The sequence below is a fragment of the Miniopterus natalensis genome, chromosome 3 (assembly GCF_054644295.1).
Source record: "Miniopterus natalensis isolate mMinNat1 chromosome 3, mMinNat1.hap1, whole genome shotgun sequence".
NCBI classification, from domain to species: domain Eukaryota; kingdom Metazoa; phylum Chordata; class Mammalia; order Chiroptera; family Miniopteridae; genus Miniopterus; species Miniopterus natalensis.
This window is the reverse complement of record NC_142083.1, coordinates 1,887,983-1,906,715: the sequence shown is the minus strand read 5'-3', so window position 1 is coordinate 1,906,715 and position 18,733 is coordinate 1,887,983. Positions and strand designations below refer to the sequence as shown.

The window sequence follows — 18,733 nt, the reverse complement described above, 5'->3', positions numbered from 1 at the left end:
CTCATACACTGATATTTAATAAAAGGAAGCTTTGTGTACACACTGCGGAGGGTTTTGCTCCTCAACACCCGTTACGCAGCTTCTTCGGACGAGAAAGACAGGATGGCAATGACCACACTGGGGACATTTGCATCAAAAGCAGAGGCAAGATTGGTCTCTCAGCATGTTCAAAAGCGTCTCCAATTGTAACACGCGGCCCTCGTCCCACGAGCATCTGTGTGTCGGCCACCTACAGCTGTCCAGGGGTGAAAGACGGGAGAGTGACGCAGGAAGGACACTGCCCTCACCTGTTAAGTCATCATCGCCTTGCCTGCCGGTTTGGCTCAATGGTTAGTGTCGGCCCACAGACTGAAGGGTTGCAGGTTCGATTCCCGGTCAACGGCACGTGCCTCGGTTGCAAGTTTGATCCCCGGTCCTGGTCGGGGCCCCTGTGGGAGGCAACCCACCGATGTGCTGTCTCTCTCACATGGATGTTTCTCTCTCTCCCCTTTCCTTCCACTCTAAAAATCAATGGAAAAAATATCCTTAGTAAGGATAAAAGAATTTTTCAAAATCACCATCTTTAGCACAGGATATCTCTGAAATCCAATCAAAGATTTGAAATTCCAGCTAGCAGAAATAACCTCAGAGATGTGAAAAGTCATCTAGCAGAAATAACCTCAGAGATGTGAAAAGTCATCTAGCAAAAATAACCAAGTGCAAGTATCCATCATCATATTGAAATTTATAGGTTTCATCCCAGCAAAATTTTAGCCAACCCTCTGCACAATGGCACCAAAAGTCACACGTAATATACAAACAAAAAGGAGATTTTGGCTCAGGCTGAAGGTGAGAACAGTTCTCTTTTGGAAAAATCTGATTAAAGAGTATGAAGCGGGAAAATCCCTTCTAATTTACAAAGTTAAATCATTACTGCCACTTACCTGAAGGTTTTTATTCCTTCATTTTTTATCGGGTACTAGGGATAGAAAATCCAACCCCAAAAAAGGGAAAGAAAAACATTTGCTGAGCATCATTAAACGTGACAGGCATTGCCCAGCCAGTGTGGCTCAGGGGACTGGGCACTGTCCCAGGCACCGAGAGGTCGCTGGTCAGGGCACATGCCCGGGCTGCGGCCTCGATCCCCAGGAGCAGGCGTGCAGGAGGCAGTCACTGATACTCCTCTCTCTCTCCCTCTCTCTTCCTCTTTCTCTAAATCAACAAAAACTTTTTTTAAAATGGGACAGGCATTGCCAGGTAAGTATGAGGTTAGAAAGATAAGGCCCACCCTGGCACCGCCGTCTCCCGCCTCGGGAGGGAGCAGTAAGTTAACGGGCCTGTGAGAGACGGGGAGCAGGAACGCGGGGAGACGGCAGGAGCACCGAACCCGGGGGGTTGGAAGGACTTTCTAGGGAGGGAGCCTCCTGAAGGGTCCTCAAACATGAAGAGTTGGCTGGCTGAAAGGGGTGCAGGAGAGGAAGAGAAGATTCCAGATGAAAGTGACGCCACGAGTAACAGCCCGGGCCGTGCAAGCATTCGGGGGCCGCTGCCGAGGCCTTCGCCCTCTCCTGATCTCTGCGCATCACTTCTAGTCTCCTGTCAGCTCCTGATTCTTGCTGCCCGACTGTATACGCACTGCCTAAAATCGTTCATATTAATACACCAAGCGCCCTCATTTTAAGATTTGTCTCGAGTCCTGCCACAGGAAGTTCTGTGTCAGGGACGAAGCCCGCCGGCCACAGACAGCCCCACGTCAGGCACAGCCGATGAACCCGCGGCCGGCCGCCCCTCCGGTGCCCAGCACCACGTGAGGCCCCGGGAACAGGAGGCTGGACGGCCTTCCTCCCTCTCCGCAGCCCGCGTGGAAAACGCTGACGGCGAATCGGCTGCCGGTGGGAAGCGGTGTGAGCCGTGGCTGAGCCGGCCCACAGAGGATGCCGTTTCTCAGTGGAAAACACCACGCCCTCCAGCTGCCTCCGCAGCGAGGCGGCGACATCACCACGCTCCGGTCCACGGGATCCAACCGCAAAGCCTGAAGTCCTCCGGGGGGACGCACTCTGTGCCCTCTCTCCACCCTGCTGCCTGCAATGCAGAAGCGATGGCAGGAGCCCTGGCAGCAACTTCAAACCATGAGTTTACAGTCCACGCACAGTGGACAGAAGCATCCTGGGGCCCTAATTACTTCTGAACTTAACCTGCCTGAGAAAAAATAAACACCTGTCTTGTCAAAGCCACTATTTCCCAAACAACGCCAACCCTGACTGAGACAGTGGTTGAGACAGTGTCATCTCAACCAGAGGGTTAGTCCCTAAGACACTTAAACAGAAGTCCACGTGCCACTTAACAGTAGTATTATCCCCAACTCAGACACGGGAAACAGCAACTGGTATGGGACAGAACCGGGATTTGAAGCCAAATCACCTGGACGGAGAGCCCATACTCATGCAAACGAGTCAAACTGAGTAAAGCAGGTTCACAGACACGTTATGGTTCAACAAACATTCTGATGACCAAGGCCAATAAAACACCCGTGCTGAATGCAGTACCACCCGCCTGGCACAAACGACACTTTCACACGTCCCTGCAGCCCTCTAGCCAACCTACACACAGCATCCAACTCCAAGCAGCAGAGCACATGTGGGTACTGGGCCCTGGACACAGGCGCCAGCCCCTCGTGCGGCAGAGGTCTGCCAATTTCTGATTTGTAAGGAATGGGACTGATTTTTGGAGCACAGGGGATCCTGGGAGGCCTGCAGTGTTGTTTTTGTTTTTTAAGGTGGTAAGAGGCCTTTCTCACGAACTGTAAGCAAAAGAATGTTGCGTCCACCATCGGCCTCAGCATTGCAACTCCCAGGCAATGACGTCCCCGAGGTCTCCCGGCCCCACTGTGGTAAGGGTGGCATGGAGTGGTGGTCCTTCCGAAAGGCTCGAGGATTTTAGATGCCCATGCTGAAGGCCCAGTGTACTTGGCATGAATGCCCTTCTTTAAATAAACGGAGCACCGACTGGGTGCAGGCCTTGTCCTCCGCGCTGGAGACTGGATGTGCCCAAGCCCCGTTCTCAGGGAGCCCGCCCTGCGAGGGGGTGGCCAGCAAAAGCAACAAAGAAACCGAGCTGGGTAATGACAAGTGCTACAAAGAAAAAGAAAACAGAACAGAACGTTCAGGGGAGAGTAACCCGGGGTTGGACTACTTCTGAGAGCAGATGTACTTCCAACAATATTCTGGCCAATAAAACCTGGCCCACTGCCTGGCCCACTGTAAATAAAGCTTTATTGGAACACAGCCACCTGCATCTATTACGAGTTACCTATGACTGCTTTCGTAGCTAAGACAGAGACTGTATGGCCTGCACAGCTAAATCATTTACCAGCTGGCCCTTCACAGAAAAATTTCCTCCTCCCTCCCCCCGGGGTCCTAGTCCGTCACCTAGAGTTTTTCCACAAGCAAAGAGCTGTATTCAAAGTTGCAGGCTCCCAATCAGTAGATAAAGAGTCGTCTCTGCGTCATCGAGATGCCCAAGCGCCCACCAAACACTAAGCTCTCGGGAGGTCTCTGTGGAGTGAGGGAGTCACACAGGAAGAAGGAAGAGAGGCTAGAGGGAGGGAGGGGTTTCTTTTCCCCAAAACCAACTGGCATGCACCCCTCAGAGAATATTTTAAAAGCCTGGAGATTCTTTTCCGTGGAAGTTAAGTATTTGAACACAGGGCTATACATCTGAATTAAAATCAAGGACCTAAAGTCACTATGTTTCATGAGGAAAATGTTGCTTCATAAACCACAAGTCCTTGTTAATTTTTTAACGTTGATTTTATTGATTTTTTTAGAGAGAGAGAAACATTGATCAACTGCCTCCTGCACCCACCCCACTGGGGATCAAGCCCGAAACCTGGGCACGTGCCCTAACCAGGAATTGAACCAGGGACCTCTTGGTGCACAGGTCAAAGCTCAACCACCGAGCCACATCGGCCAGGGCAGTCTTTATTAATTTTGAATCCCTGGGAAAATGCTACCTACACCCACTCCTAGAAGAATCCTCATTTTTTGTCACTGCTGTTGTTTTAATACCTCTCACTGCAGTGATATAAAGCAAGTGGGACAAACAGTCTTTGCCTCAGACATGAACTCTTACGCACTCTGGATTTGGGAAACAGAAAAACTGCTCCCAACCAGACGCGGGAATCAGGCATCCGTGTGCCTGTCGAACCTTGATTGTCTGTCTCTCATCTCTTATAACCATGCATTTTTAATGGTGGCTTATTCATAAAGAACGAAAGTATGCATCACTCCTTACGCAGCTCTTTATAATTTCATTATACTTGTGTTCTCCTATGTAATAAAAAGTCTGATTTAAAGAGTTTTAAAAATCAGCAACTGAATATCTATTCTTATTACATAATCAAAGTATTCTGTTTCAGGAAACTATTCAAAATGAGTATTAAGCTCACAGACTTAATCATTTATAAAACACGAAGCACTCAGAAGATAAGAAATGGGAAATATTCAACTATGGGCATTTCCAAAGATGACCAACACAGCCAGGCATGTCCCCCGGACAAAGAAATACCTGGGAGAAAGTTGAAGCATCTCTAGGGAGGGACTCTATTCCCTACACATGCAGGCTGCAGAAAAACCACAGCCAGAGTCCACAGAAATTCTAGAACGGTCCGCTCCAGACTCAAGAAGTAACCCTGCCCACAGTCAAGGTCAGGTCGGATGGGGCCCTAAAAAAATGTCAGGAAATGTGACGGAAACCCAGGATATGACCAACTAATCCTGTCTCAATACCCAGCCCTGAAAAACCCAACGAACCAAGGGGAAAGTTGTGTTGCACTAAGAGAAATATAACTATTGAATAAAGTAGAAGTTACGATAGAGAGAAAAAGAAATTCAATAATCACAGGAGGTTTTCCACTTGTAGCCCAGAACCGGCCACGTTCAGCGAGCACTCACGATGACGAAGAACAGCAGCCTGCCCCACAAACCGGCCCACACTCCGTCCCCCACCACACACTGCCTGGCAGGAAACGGTCCGAGGGGGAGCGGGGGGGGGGGGGGGGAGAGGCCGGGCCCGTCAGTCACATGCCGGGGAAAGTTCTCGAGGCACAAACTTGACTTTCAGACTGTTCGGTTCCAACAAAAGAGACGCTGAGAGCTCCCAACACCACCCAATTCCCGGGCAGGGCCTCGGAGAGCCTGCCCTCTGTCGCCCGGCCACACTGCAGTCACAGCCCCAAGCAGCACCGTCCAAGGGCGACTCGGGCCGTGTACAGGCCCAGGGCCTTCCACCCCGTGGGAACACGAGCAGCGGCGATCTCTGAGCCGGTCGCCTGCACGCGCGCGGAGAGGGCCGGAAGCTCCGACGGGCTGGCCGGACGAAGGAACAGATCAGAGCAGGGGCCTTCGGTGACAACAGTGCCCTGCACCCTTGTTTATATGCAAGTCCCGGTTCATAACAGCGAACACGTTTACCACGTTTACGGTCCCAGGGCCTCTTTCAAGGGTTTTCTGCTTCGGGTCTGGGTTCTCTTTTATATGCTTTACATGTTTTGGGAAAGGGGAAAAGGGAACATCTATAATACTTTCAGCAATAAAGATGAATTTTAAAAGATAAATGCTCTACATGTTTTAACTAAATTCTGTGAGGTAAGTACTATTACTATGGCTAATTTGTACATGAGGAAACTGAGGCACAGAGTCCCACCCTGGTCCCGGGTCCTGGTGACGCCCCCACGCGAGGGTGCTCCACCCAACACTAACCTCCCATCTTCTCCGCAGACCACAGCGTCCCCACGCCTCCCTCGGAGACCTGGTCTACCTCTGGCCAGCATTCTCAAATCCATCCCTATGCCCACCCACCGTGAACTGTCTTCCATCGGCTTCTGAACAGTTCGTCGAGGTGGCAGCGATCACTGGGCCTCACCCCGACCGCGGCTCCTCGCACTGCCCACTCGCCTGCCTGCCCTCCCGCTGCCTCGGGTCACAGGCCATGGCTGCACCCATCTTCTTGCCTGGGTCCCACACTCCTCCACCCATCACCCACCCACGGACTCACCTGGAAAAATCCTACCTCCACATGGTCCACACCCACGCCCAAGGAGCTACTGAGTCTGGAAGGAAAACCCGAGCCCACAGCACCTAGACGACCGGCGACACCGCTCCGCCGAGTCTCCGACTCAGAGCACGGCAGCCAGCCCTCTGGTCCCTGGTCACCCCTCGACCTGCACATCTGCAGCCTCCTCAGGCCCACTCAGCCCACCCCAGCCCCACTGGCCCCCAGTCACACTCAGCAGGACGGTGTCACATTCTCCCCCTTATCTCACCATCTCCAGTTCAGTCCCGGTTAGAAAGGAGAGCCCCCAGCACCCCCATCTTCCCGTTCACGCCCTCACCTCCCTCTCCACGTGGGGTTTCTTTTTTTTTTCTCTTTTTAATCCTCGCCAGAGCATATTTTTTCCATTGATTTCTAGAGAGAGGGTGGGAGGAAAGAGGAGAGGGAAGGAGGGAGGGAGAGAGAGACAGCGAAGTGAGAGAGACACATGGATTGGCTGCCTCATGCATGCTCCCCGACCGGGCCTGGGACTGAACCTGCAACCCAGGTACCTGCCCTTGACTGAGAATCGAACCTGTGACCCTCTGCTGTATAGGCCGACGCTCTTACCACTGAGCCACACCGGCCGGGGCCACATGGGACTTCCTGACAGAAACTGCACCAGCATCATTTCCTTGCCTCCCTCAGATAGAGCTCAGGCCACGGTCACCACTGACCGAAACTAGTGGTCACTCAGTCACCTCCCATGATCTCTGGGCACTGAGTGACAGGTGGCCACTTCCTCCTCTGAAGGGCTCCCTTCTCCGCCTGCCTGGCCTGACCCTCTCCAGGGCCTCCTCCCAGGCTCCTCTGTAGGTTCCTCTCCTTTTGCTGATCCCACAGACACTAGGTGCCCACCAGGGGCCAGCTGACCAGGGCACTGGCTTCCTCGGCGAGCTCACTGTGGCGGTGACTGCAGGGAGCATCCACGCAGGGAAGAGCTGAGGTCAGACACTAGCCAGGCCTAGGCCCAAATTCTGGGCCATCATGTCATGGCATGACACTCGATTTCTCTAAGCCTCGGTTTTCTAATCTCTGAAATGGTAATAGTCATGAATGATGCAGGAAAAATACCTGGCACTGTGCCTCCCACACGGCACTAATGACAGTGTGTGTATATATATAGATATATATATATCTGTGTGTGTGTGTGTGTATATATATATATATGGCAAGGAACAGTACATATACGGGCTGTTTGAACTCCATCTGCAAGATACCTGTCTGAGCTCCCATCCCCACGAGAAATCTCTACCTGGACTTCGCACAAGTGGCACCAACTCAGTAACCCCAAAATGAAGGTCACTTCCCCCCACATGCATTCCTTCAAGTGGCACCTACCACAGTACGTGACCCCATCACCCCTGAATGCTGGGGGTGGTGTGTTTTATTTTGCTTTGCTTGTTTTTAAATATGTTTTTATTGATCTCAGAGAGAGGACGGGAGAGAGAGAGAGAAACATCAATGACGAAAGAGTCATTGATCAGCTGCATCCCACACGCCTGAAACCCGGGCATGTGCCCTGACCAGGCATCAAACCACGATCTCCTGGATCACAGGTCAATGCTCAACCACTGAACCATGCCGGCCGGGCTGGCAGTGGTTTTAAAACCTGCCCACACATTCAATTCCTCCCACCAAGACGTACTGCCCGTTTCCTGCCCTCGGCCAGAGCACGGCTTTACTACGATGGCCTGAGGAGCAGGACACAGAAGAGACGCTGAGGCCTGGTGAGAGAAGAGTAGCTGCCTGCTGGTTTCTCCTGGCGCCTCCTCTCTGTGAGCCTTCAGCCTGATGTGAGACTCTCGTGCAGAAAGACCAGGTGAGGAGAGACACCTAAGTGTCCACACTGCTCCAGCCCCAGCTGTTTGGGTGTTCCCAGCCCAGGTGTCCACACTCCTCCAGCTGTCCCAGCCCAGGTGCCAGACAAGTATATGAAAAAGCCTCCAGCCACCATCCGATTGTAACATCAGAAGGGATCCTGAGCAAGAACAACCTAGCCGAACCCAATTTACATCCAGATTCATGAGCAGAATAAATTATTGTTACTGTGTTAGCCACAGTTTTTTGTGTTTTTTTTTAATATTATCTTTATTGATTTGAGAGAGAGGAAAGGAGAGGGAGAGAGAGTTGAAACATCAATGATGAGAAACTAGTCATTGATTGGCTGCCTCCTGCACGCCCCCCACTGGGGATCGAACCCGCAACCCGGGCATGTGCCCTGACCAGGAATCGAACCGCGATCTCCTGGATCCTAGGTCGATGCTCAACCGCTGAGCCAGCCCGGCCGGCCCAGCCTCAGTTCTAAGGTGGTTCCTCGGTAAGAGATAATCAGAACTACGCTCAAACGGAAATCCTGAAAATAGGCACTAAGATCTCCTTGTTCCATCTTCTACTCTCACTGTAACACTGCGGCGATGCGTACACGCTGCTGAAAGCACCTACTTCCCCTCACCCCCGGCCCTGCCTGTGAACGCCACGTGGAAGCGGGATGGACCCCCAGCCGGCCTGCCCGCTTGCCTGGGGCCTTGCAGGCGCTTCACGGCGCAGCCAGATCGGAGGCACTGCGGGCAAACTGGGAAGGTTCCCGCCCCGTAACCGCAGCCGGGCTCTGCGACTTCACACGCAGCCGCTGCTCGTAACCCCGCTCAGCCACACGGGGCCCCGGAGCTCCCCGAAGTCCTGAGTTACTCACACCAAGTCCCTGCACAAGCTGTTCCCTGCCCGGCCCTGACCCTGCCTGTCACTGGGCCAACTCGACTCCACGTCAGTGTCGTGGATTAAAAGGGACTCCCTGGGAAGCTCTCCTTGGCCCCCAGGTCTAGGTTCCCATTTCAAATGCTACCTTCCTAACCTTTACTTCCCTCCAAACAGAGCCTGCCACCCCAGAACATGACCGCTTCCTTCCGCGTCTCATCTCCGCACGAGCGCGGGCTCCTGCAGGCAGGCCGGGGTCTCGCTCACCTGCACATCGCTGGTGTCCAAGGCAGCACCCGGAAACTAGAGGTGCATAAAAAATGAGTTGTTTGTGTGAAAGAATGATAATTACGTGAAGGCAACTTTATGATCACTTATTTGACAGAATTAGAAGAATGGAAAGATGGGCACTCCAGGAAGGAAGGTGACAGAAATAAAATTTAGAGTAAAAGAAATGTTAAATTATCTATAAAGAAGATAATATTAGTCAGTGACACTGGCCAGTCTGCCCAACTCCCACCTTCATGGGTGGCGGAGCCAGAAACACAATCAAGTCACTTGATGCCCATGGTACCTCTTGAGCACGTCAGAATTTTCCAATGAATCACACAACTGAATACCGTAAGAATTTCAGATTACAGCCAAGCAATTTCTCCAAATTAAAAAAAAAAAAAAATCCTCTTTGTTCTCATGCCTGGACATCTGGATGTAGCCCTGGGCAACTTTAAATTTTCTGGAGTCACACCCATCAGAATGGCCCAATAAAAGCTCCAAAAACGAAAAGTACTGGTGAGGATGGGAAATCACTGGACTCACTGGCATCCTGGCTGAAGTCTAACTGGTGCGATCATTTTGGAAAAATGTTAGGTGGTATTTAGTAACCTGAAATTCCACTCCACCCACCAGAAACGAGTGAGTGGGTGTCTGTCCCACCAAAAACACGTACAAGAATGTTTGTAGCAGCTTTATTCCCCAAATCCCCAAACTGGAGACAGCCTACATGCCCATCCCACCAACAACAGAGTAGATGGATTAGCAAAGGTACATTCGGGCAGGGGCTCCGCTGGCTGGAGCCTGGTGCCAGGCACCAGAAGGCCGCAGGTTTGACTCCCAGTCAGGGCACAAGTTCATTCATCTCAACAACATTAGAGAAATAAAACAAGTTTCAGGAAGATAAGGGTGGTTGTTAACACACACAAAACAATGCTACACACTGTTTACCCCTACACGCGAGTAGCATACGCGAGGTGACGCCCACTGACTTCGGGACCGTCGCCCCCACGGGGAGGGTGAAGGAAGACAGTGTGGAGAGCATCAGGCCGGGGACAGGGTCCGGCCTTCCACAGCGCCGGTGTCCTGGGGAGATGTCCCTGAGACGCGGATCTACTGTTGGCTCCTTTACCAAGCGCTGCTGGGCAGTGGCACTGTCGCCAGCAGACTTTTTTTTTTTTCTCTTTAAAGAACATCAGGGTTTTGAAGTGAAAATGGCCAAATGTTAACACTGTTCAATCAGGGAGGTAGGTACATAGGAGTGTGTTTTATTATTTTCTCTATTTTTCTAAATACAAGTATTCAGAATACTTGCATGTATTAAAAACCACACTTTGAATTATATTTGCCGTGGCCCCTGACTCCACTGGAGAACTGAGCTGGAACAGGTACCATCCTTCCTCGCCTCCATCAATGGTCCTGGGGTGGCCGGAGAAGCAGCTGTCCCCTCGAGAAAAGAACCCACAGGAGTCCCTCTCGGGGACACATGGACACAGTTTCCAGGAAATGAAAGTTCTCAACCCCGAGAGGAGCAGTCCAGAGGTCAGAGCAGCTCAGCAATTCCAGGTACAAAGGAGCCTGATAAATGCGACTGTCCAGGAAACCCAACTTTTCCAACGGTTCGCTGCTATCAAATGCAGGTAGGTGTGTTTGGCTGAGGGCCAAGGAGCAGATCGTCAAGTTCACGCAGAAGAGTGGAGGGGACGGTGGGTGACCAAAGGAAAGCAAACCCAGCCATCCAGTGACCCCTCAGTGTCCAGCACTGTGTCCACGGTTCCTGCCGCCCCTGACTCATCCCCCCTCAGCCCACCCTGAACAAGGCTCACGAGCATGGGCTTGGAGTCGGCCAAGCTGGGCTCAGACCCAGCCCTGACCCGCCACTGGTCACAAGATCCTGGCCAAATGCTACCTCACAGAGCCTCCGGTCCCCCTCTTTCCAAATCAAGTCTGTAGTACTTGGTTAAGAGAATTATTTGGAGGAATAAATGAGGCGCTGTCAGTAAAACGCTTTGCACTGTACATAGTCCCCCGTTTATCAGGCACTGGCCACAACTCTGGCGGCAAAGTGACCATCAAGACGGCCAGGTTATGACTCGGCTGATGACCACTGCCCCGGGTCATTCCGGGGCACTGGAAGTCAGAACCAGCTCCATAATTGGTGGGGCACAGTGCAAAATAAAAATGTTTTCTAAGTGCCAAAAATGAAAAATTTCAAGACAGGGACGGCAGAGCCTTCGACCAAGCAGAGGCCCCCATGACCATGTGCCTTCGGCCCTACTGCAACTAAGTGTGTCAACCACTTTGCAGACACTCGGAAATGAGGGTCAGCCAGAACTGGCCTTCTGAGACTCCTCCAAAACCAGGAGCATCCGGGGAGACGCCAGGGGAGGGGCCAGAGCAGAACTAACGGGGCTACCAGCCCCCAAATCAAAGCCCACCCTTAACCCAGCTGGTGACAGTATCGGGAACCACCACTTTCTCCTTACCTGCAATGCAGTTACCAGCCTCCCTAGAAATCCTTCCTCCTACCCAGTCTCCCTCAGACGCGGCCCCTTCTAGTTCAGGTCATCACAGGACTTTGCCCAGGTGGCATCCATAAACAAAAGGGGACACAGGCCTAGAGTCTGCCAGGGATGGGCCCGCTTCCCGGGCAGCACCTGGGAAAGGAGCTGACAGGTAGGTCCTGAGTCTCAGTGGCATCTCCCAAAGAATCCGGTGCCCGTGGTGGCCGGAGCGTGTCCCTGAAGTCACGCTAGGGGCTGACTCACAAGGTTGCCTGGAAACCCACCTGCGGTCAGTCGATGAAACGTCAGATGTTGAAGGTCAGCGTGGTGACCGTCAGGCCATGGGGGTGGGGGGCTCAGGACACCTGAGAAGAAGCATGGTGTTTCTTTCTCTCCAGCCTTCCCCTTCAGACACTCAGCCAAGCCAAGTCCCGGAGGTGTGGGGACACCAGGCAGCAGCTTAGGGCCCCTGGTCTCCTCACCCTGAGCTCAGGAAGCGGCACAGTATTCACCTGAAACACGGGAAACTCCAGCCGCATTCCCACAGCTTGAGCACCGGGCTGGAAGTGAGGAAGGGACTCCAGGGCCACGGTCCCAGCTCTGTTACCTGTCAGCTGTGAACCTGGGGAGGGGAACGATGCCCCCCCCGAGCCTCGACTGAATGCCACTGCCCGTGGGGAGCACTTCCAACGCTGCTGGGCACGTGACGAGGGAGCGGTAATGTTAACTGATTTTACCCCCATAACTCATAGGCTCACACCACCACCACCCCAGCGTAGTGTCCTTCAGAACGCAAGCTCCTAGAAGGCATGAATCACGTCCCGGGTGTCCGCTCCTAGAACTCACACTCGAGCCTGGAGGAACCCACGATACACCAAGGTTGCGGGTTCGATCCCCAGTCAGGGCACATACAAGAATCATGGATGAGTGGAGCAGCCCTGGCCGATGGGGCTCAGTTAGTTGGAGCGTCATCGGGTTCACCAAAGGCCGCGGGTTCAATTCCCAGCAGGGTGTTACAGCGTAGTAAGAAGCTAGGAAAATTCCGTAACAGGCAGAACGGGGAAACTGAGACAGACGGTTCAACAGCAGTTTGCAGCCACCTAGTAAATCCCGTCTTCCCTAAACCAAGGACACTTGGGAGTAAATGGTTTGCACTTCTCCTCCCCAGCCAGAGGGTAAATAGCTTAAATCACCCCAGGGAGACGGACAGAAATCCAACTACTGCCATTTGCCAACCACACCGAAGGACAGACAAATTAAGAGAATAAATCTCATTTTGGTAGTCGGCATAAAGCTGATGAATATTCTATTGCGATTCTCCCCTAAGACTGCCCCTAAACACGCAGCCTTTAAAACCCTTAACAACGAAGGTTCCCCTCCAGGGAGCACCCCGTGCCACTCCCTTCCCCTCTCCTTCCCCCACAGGCATGTGTCCCCTAACCTCTAAGGGACCCCATGAGACTTGCAGCCAGGGGAGCAATGGTCCCGTTTCACTGTCCTACGTGTGTTTTGGTTGCAGTCAATGAATTCTTGCTTTTCTACACTTTGTCTCTTGACTGAAATCTTTCCCTCAAGAAGACAATACCCAAGGTCTCCCAGTCTCGCTGGTAACAAGGGTGCCTACCCAGGTTTCGGGTTCAACCCCTGGTCGGGGCTCGCACAGCAGGCAACTGATCCATGTGTCCCTCTCGCATCGATGTTTCTCTCTCTCTCTCTCTCCTCTCGCTCTTTAAAATCAATAAAAACATATCCTCGGGTGGGGAGTAAAAAAAAGTGAAACAACAAATTGATATTTCTCTGTCTCTCTCCCCCCTCCCTTCCTCCTCTCTCTAAAATCAATTTTTTTTTAAATTTTTTAACTAAAAAAAAAAGACTGGAGGAACCCAAGCCAGAGAACCAGGCCTAAGGCCTTTAACCAGAGCTCCTGCCCAATGGTACAGATGTTCTTAAAACTGTTTGCTATGAGAACTACACAGATGTAGATTTGCTTATTGTGTTCACATTACTTTTATCTTATTATTTATTAATTAATAAAAGAATATTTATGTGACTGACTAATCCAGTTGCAGTTAAAACTAAAAAATGTTTGGCCTATTTCGTTACTTGGTAGTCGGTTTGACCACAGTCAGAACATGCAACTTGTAATGTCCAGTCATTCAGAGTTAAAAACAGCAGCCCTTTCAGCTAAGTGAACAGCAGAGAAAATCACACACATGCCCTCTCGCCTCCTTCCAAATGGGCTAATTTACAGCAGGCCTGTACCTCTGTGCCGGGTCCCTCTGCAGTGAATTTCTGTTCTTGGTTCATTGGCTAGTTGGTTTTTACCCTGCAAATGGTGATGGATTTGAACTAGTGTCCGTCACTTGAACTTCCCCACTGACACATAAATTTTTATAATGGCAGGTGCAGCCTATGACCAAGAAACTAGGCCAGGTTCACCAGCCTACACAAGGAAGAAAGCTGGAGCCCTGGTCTTACTAAATTCCAAGCACAACATGCAAATGCCGTGATGGCTGACAGTTTGCATCCAGGACTAATTACACAGTTAGCTGTCACATTTTCAAGTCTCACTTTGCATTTTAGTTCACAATAAAACAAAGAAAAAGATGAAATAGGCGAGAACCTCACCAGAAAGCTGAGGGGCACAGCAGAAGCTGCCTCCCCCCCCCCCCAATGCCTTATCCACCCTGTCCTCAGAGAGCCTGCCCTGCAGTCCCACAGCCAAGGACAGCCGCTGGATGCTCATCCCTCGGGACCGTCAGGGCCACTCACAAAGCAAGGGTTCCAAAAATATCTGAAGATCAGAACGTGGCTTTATTTTCATAGATATGAAACAATCCTCAAGAATCTTGTGACTTCCTGCTTACTGATGACCACTCCAGATCTCTCCATACACTGAGACCAGTTTAAAAGGTAGCCCAGCATTCACCACTAGGCCGTGACCGTCATTCCTCAGGAGATAAGCACACTATCAGCAATGCCATCTCACTTCTGAAAAGCAACGACGTGCTGTTTATAAATTACTTTCCCTTCATTATCTCATTCAATCATTACCGGCTTTCCACAAACCCTAACACATTTTATTACTGTTGTTTTGATGGCGGAGGGGGGAACCGGGTGAGATCCAGATCAAGCCTCAAGCCGCATACCTGAGTCAGGACAAAAAGAAACAGAAAGGCATCTAGACGCCGATCTCGTCCAGCCTCCCAGGAGGCAGACACGCTTTCCTCTTTCATTGTAACTTGACGGTTTTCTCCCACCTCACTCGCCAAGCTCTGCACATCGCCCCACTAGCTCTACCTGTCAGGAGAGAAAGATGCTGGCACTACCTGTTGGAACAGCAAAATCTGTACATGTAGATCTGATACGGGTGAGCATGGCCTCGGAGCCCATCATGAGCACGGGAAGCCGGTGTACCGCCTCCCGGGCAGATTCCCTTGTCAACTGGAAACTGAGATGTTCTTATAGTTACACTGCCACCCGGGCCAACCAAATTATATCTTGATAACGTTCAGTGAAGGGGGAAGGATACATTCGGCATTCCCCAGAACAAAACACCGAATCCAAACAGATTTTATCTCATCTCCTTGTAGAAGCCGGTGAGAGAATTCGAAGTGGCCCTGTCTCCTGCGCATTCAGTTCAACAACTAGATCATGGGCACTGGGTGACACGTATGATCTAGGATTAGCAACTCACCACTGTTTCCTCGGACTGAAATCAACAAAAACCCCGTCTCAGGCAGTGAGGCACTATCCCGGTCCCTCACCTATCCGTCACCTCTCATTGAGAACGTTTCTTTTAAGTTAAGAAATCGAAAGCAACTTCTAAAATCAGAGAGTGTCCTCATCTGTCTTAATATCAGCGACCCTATTAAAAGCCGTTAAAAATAGCAATTCTCTCTTTCTCTCATTTCCCTTCCTTTTCCTCACTCCTCCAGATAAAAAAGGTTAAGAGGTGACATCCAGTCCGACAAGCAATGGACAGGACACACACGCAGCTCCCCCTTCCAACAGCAGCGTGAAAGTCCAACGCCTGCCCTGGCCGAGTGGTTCGGTTGGTCGGGCGTCATCCCGTTGGGCACGGAAAGGCTGCCAGTTCGATTCCAGGTCAGGACACGATCCCTGGTCGGGGTGCGTGCAGGAGGCAGCCGATCGATGGTTCTTTCTCTCTCTCCCTTCCTCTCTCTCTAAAAAAGTCAATGAAAATATTTTTTAAAAAGAAAAGAAAGTCAAACACCTACTAAAAAGAAAAATGAAGAAAAGATGACACACAGTGTCGGCCATGCCCACGCCGGGACAGGGTGCTTACTCTAGTCCCCACGCTCGGCAAAATCGGAAGGCTCGGCCTCGGAATGAACAGAGCATTTTTTTTTTTCCTGGAAGATAATTAGAGAACTTGGGAATTGATTTATTTTGAAAATAAGATCCCAGATACAGTCAACAAAGCTGATTTTCATTTTTCAGGAACTGGTGTGTAACAGGAACACCACATGTCTATGAACACGAGTCGGCCTGGAAGGCAGTAAGAAAGGAATGAAGTGGGGCATGTCATTCTGAGAGGCGATCAGCTGAAAGTAAACACAAAACACCATCCCAAGAGGTAGTGGTTTTTTTCCAGTCCAGTTTTTACTAAATGTTTTACTAAATGTTTAAGGGTTTTTCTCAAATCTTTCCATAGAAGATACTTGCCACACTCATAAAAACTGACTTATTTCCTTTAAGATTTTTTTTCTCACCTCAAATGATTAGCCAATAATTTTTATGGGACCAGTTCACTGCACTTGTGATTTCTTTAAAAAGCATAGTTAAAGTGGCAAAATCATGATTTTTTTTATACCAATGCAACGGGGTAGGGCACGTGGCAGGTAAAACAAAGAGGTAGAGTCAAATTTGGGGCCCACTGACTCTGACACAAAACTGTCAGTAAAGTAGCCGACATTAATCTTCTTTTAAGGTCACCTACAGCCCCACAAATACTCATCCACCCACCCGTAGACTCTCCATCTAGAAACTAACCTGAGCAATTAACCACAGTTTTCCTTTTATTTTCTCACCAAATGCTTTGGTGGGTTTGACTGACATCTCAAAGACAGCTCAGTAATGCAATTTGTAAATTTAACTCACCCAGTAAACAAAGGAAATACTATAATAAAATGATCAGAACTGCCCGACTTCCTTCTTAGGAACTACTTAATTAAGTGCCCAAAATTAGCTTTCAGCAGTACAGGTAATGTTGCCCTTTCCTATTTGGTAAGTATCCTCAACAGGCTTTAACTTGGGCGACTGCAAGAAAATCCCCGGTACTGCATTTTATAAGACAAGCTACAAAGTAACCGGTTATTTAACTTAGAAAACGATCTTTGAGAAATATCTGGAGACTCTCTTAACCTACATGGCACTTAGCATTTTGCAACAGCCACAATCAGATAACTCCTTTAACAGACTCCGGTCGGTGGTAGATGGGAAAAGTCCCTTTATCACAAAGATAGAGGCAGCTACTGACATCGAGCAACAAAACAGCATTTGAACTCAGAATTTTTGACTCTGCTCCGCTAACTGCCAGCTTCCCCACGGCCCACGGGGTCCTGAGGCTTTGGGGGAAGCATCTGTCCCCTTCACTAAGCTGACCTCAGCCCACACGCGAGGTTACACGCATTACACATGCCTCCTGTCCAGCGTCCGCAGTCTTGGTCAGTCCAGAGTTAAGTGCGATTCCTAGAAGGCACCGGCCAGTCTCTGCCAGGCCACTCTACAGTGGAGACGCGACTGCACTTGTCCAGCCAAACGACAGGAGGGTCAAGGCTTCCAAGCATCTCCTTCACCCCGCGTGGCGGCGGCGGCTCTACCAGGGCGCACCGGCGGCTGCTGGGCAGCGAGCGCGGACGGCCCCGTCCAGGGGGCGCCCCGAGCACCGACTCGGGGACACCTGACTCCTGGAACAGGACGAGGCGCCTGCGTGATTCCAGACGCGCACACAGCCCACGTCCGGGGCATGCTCGGCCCCAGAGCTGGCGGACGCCGCCCCTCGCACCCGAGCTGCTGGGCACGAGCCAGGCCCGGGCGCGCGGCGGGCCGAGGATGCACCGGGGCGGGCGCGCGGCGGCCCGAGGGTGCACGGGTGCGGGCGCGCGGCGGCCCGAGGGTGCACCGGGGAGGGCGCGCGGCGGCCCGAGGGTGCACGGGTGCGGGCGCGCGGCGGCCCGAGGGTGCACGGGTGCGGGCGCGCGGCTGGCCGACGGTGCACAGGTGCGGGCGCGGAGGCGGCGCCGTCCCACCGGCCCGGGCCGGCCGGGCTGCAGGCAATGTGCTTTTAAAGCCTCGGCGCGACCGAGGTCACCGCTTAGAGACCTAATCACAGCCAAATGAGCGGGCAGCCGGGCACTTAGCGAGCCATTCAGGTTATGGCTGTTTAATGGCACCTGGACTCCGCTGCGGGAGCGCAGAGGGCGCCTGCTCCCGGGAAAGGAAGGAGGCGCGCGGCGGGGGCAGGGGGCGCTCGGGGGCCCGGCGCCCCAGCGCCCCCGCCCGGCCGCCTCACCTGTCAGCCCCGCCCCCGCCCCGCCGCCCGAACCCCGCGCAGCTCCCGGGCCGCGGCGGGAGCAGGGGCCCCGCGCATCCCGCCCCGGGAACGACCGGCGGGGCTGCCCGCAGGGGGTACCTGGGCGCGCCGGGTCTGCCGGGCGCCGCGCCGGTCGCGCACCTACCAGATAATCCATGTACAGAAACGCCGCAGGCGCCCGGAGCTCGGTCATCCGGCGCCTAGAGCATCCGGATCGGCTCCGAACCCGGAAAAAAGCCGCGGCCGGGCTGCGAGCGAGCGGCCCCTGCGAAGCCGCGAGCACGGAAACAGCCGAGCGCCGCCGAGGGCCGACGGAGGCCCCAGGGGCGCGGCGATTGGCCGGGGGGCCGGGCCGAGGGGGCGCGCGGCGCTGATTGGCTGCGGCGCCTATAAAAGGCAGGGCTCGGCGGCGGGCGGCGGCGGAGCGCGGGAGAGGCGAGGCCCCGGCGTCCGCGGGAGGGCGGGGCGTGGGGCGGGGCGCGGGGGGAGGGACCGGGGCGGGGCGAGGTGGCCGGGGCGGGGGGCGGAAGAGCGGGCGGGAGGGGCGGAAAACCGGCCTGGCGGCCTCCGGAGCCCGGGTTCCAGGGCTTCCTCGTCGGTGGAGCGGCGTCCTGCTGGGCCCCGGGGCCCGCGG

General features: G+C 52.8%; 1 protein-coding gene across 1 annotated transcript in view; it reads right to left on the bottom strand.

The window, feature by feature from the left end:
- The window catches only part of ARL15 (ARF like GTPase 15), a 257,775-nt gene extending 239,380 nt beyond the window's left edge, over positions 1-18,395 (bottom strand). Inside the window, exon 1 of the mRNA XM_087815256.1 lies at positions 18,245-18,395. Coding sequence (XP_087671382.1) covers positions 18,245-18,292 — 48 coding nt within the window. The 5' untranslated portion in view covers positions 18,293-18,395. The remainder of the gene's footprint in view (positions 1-18,244) is intronic.
- Between the last annotated feature and the right edge of the window lie 338 nt (positions 18,396-18,733).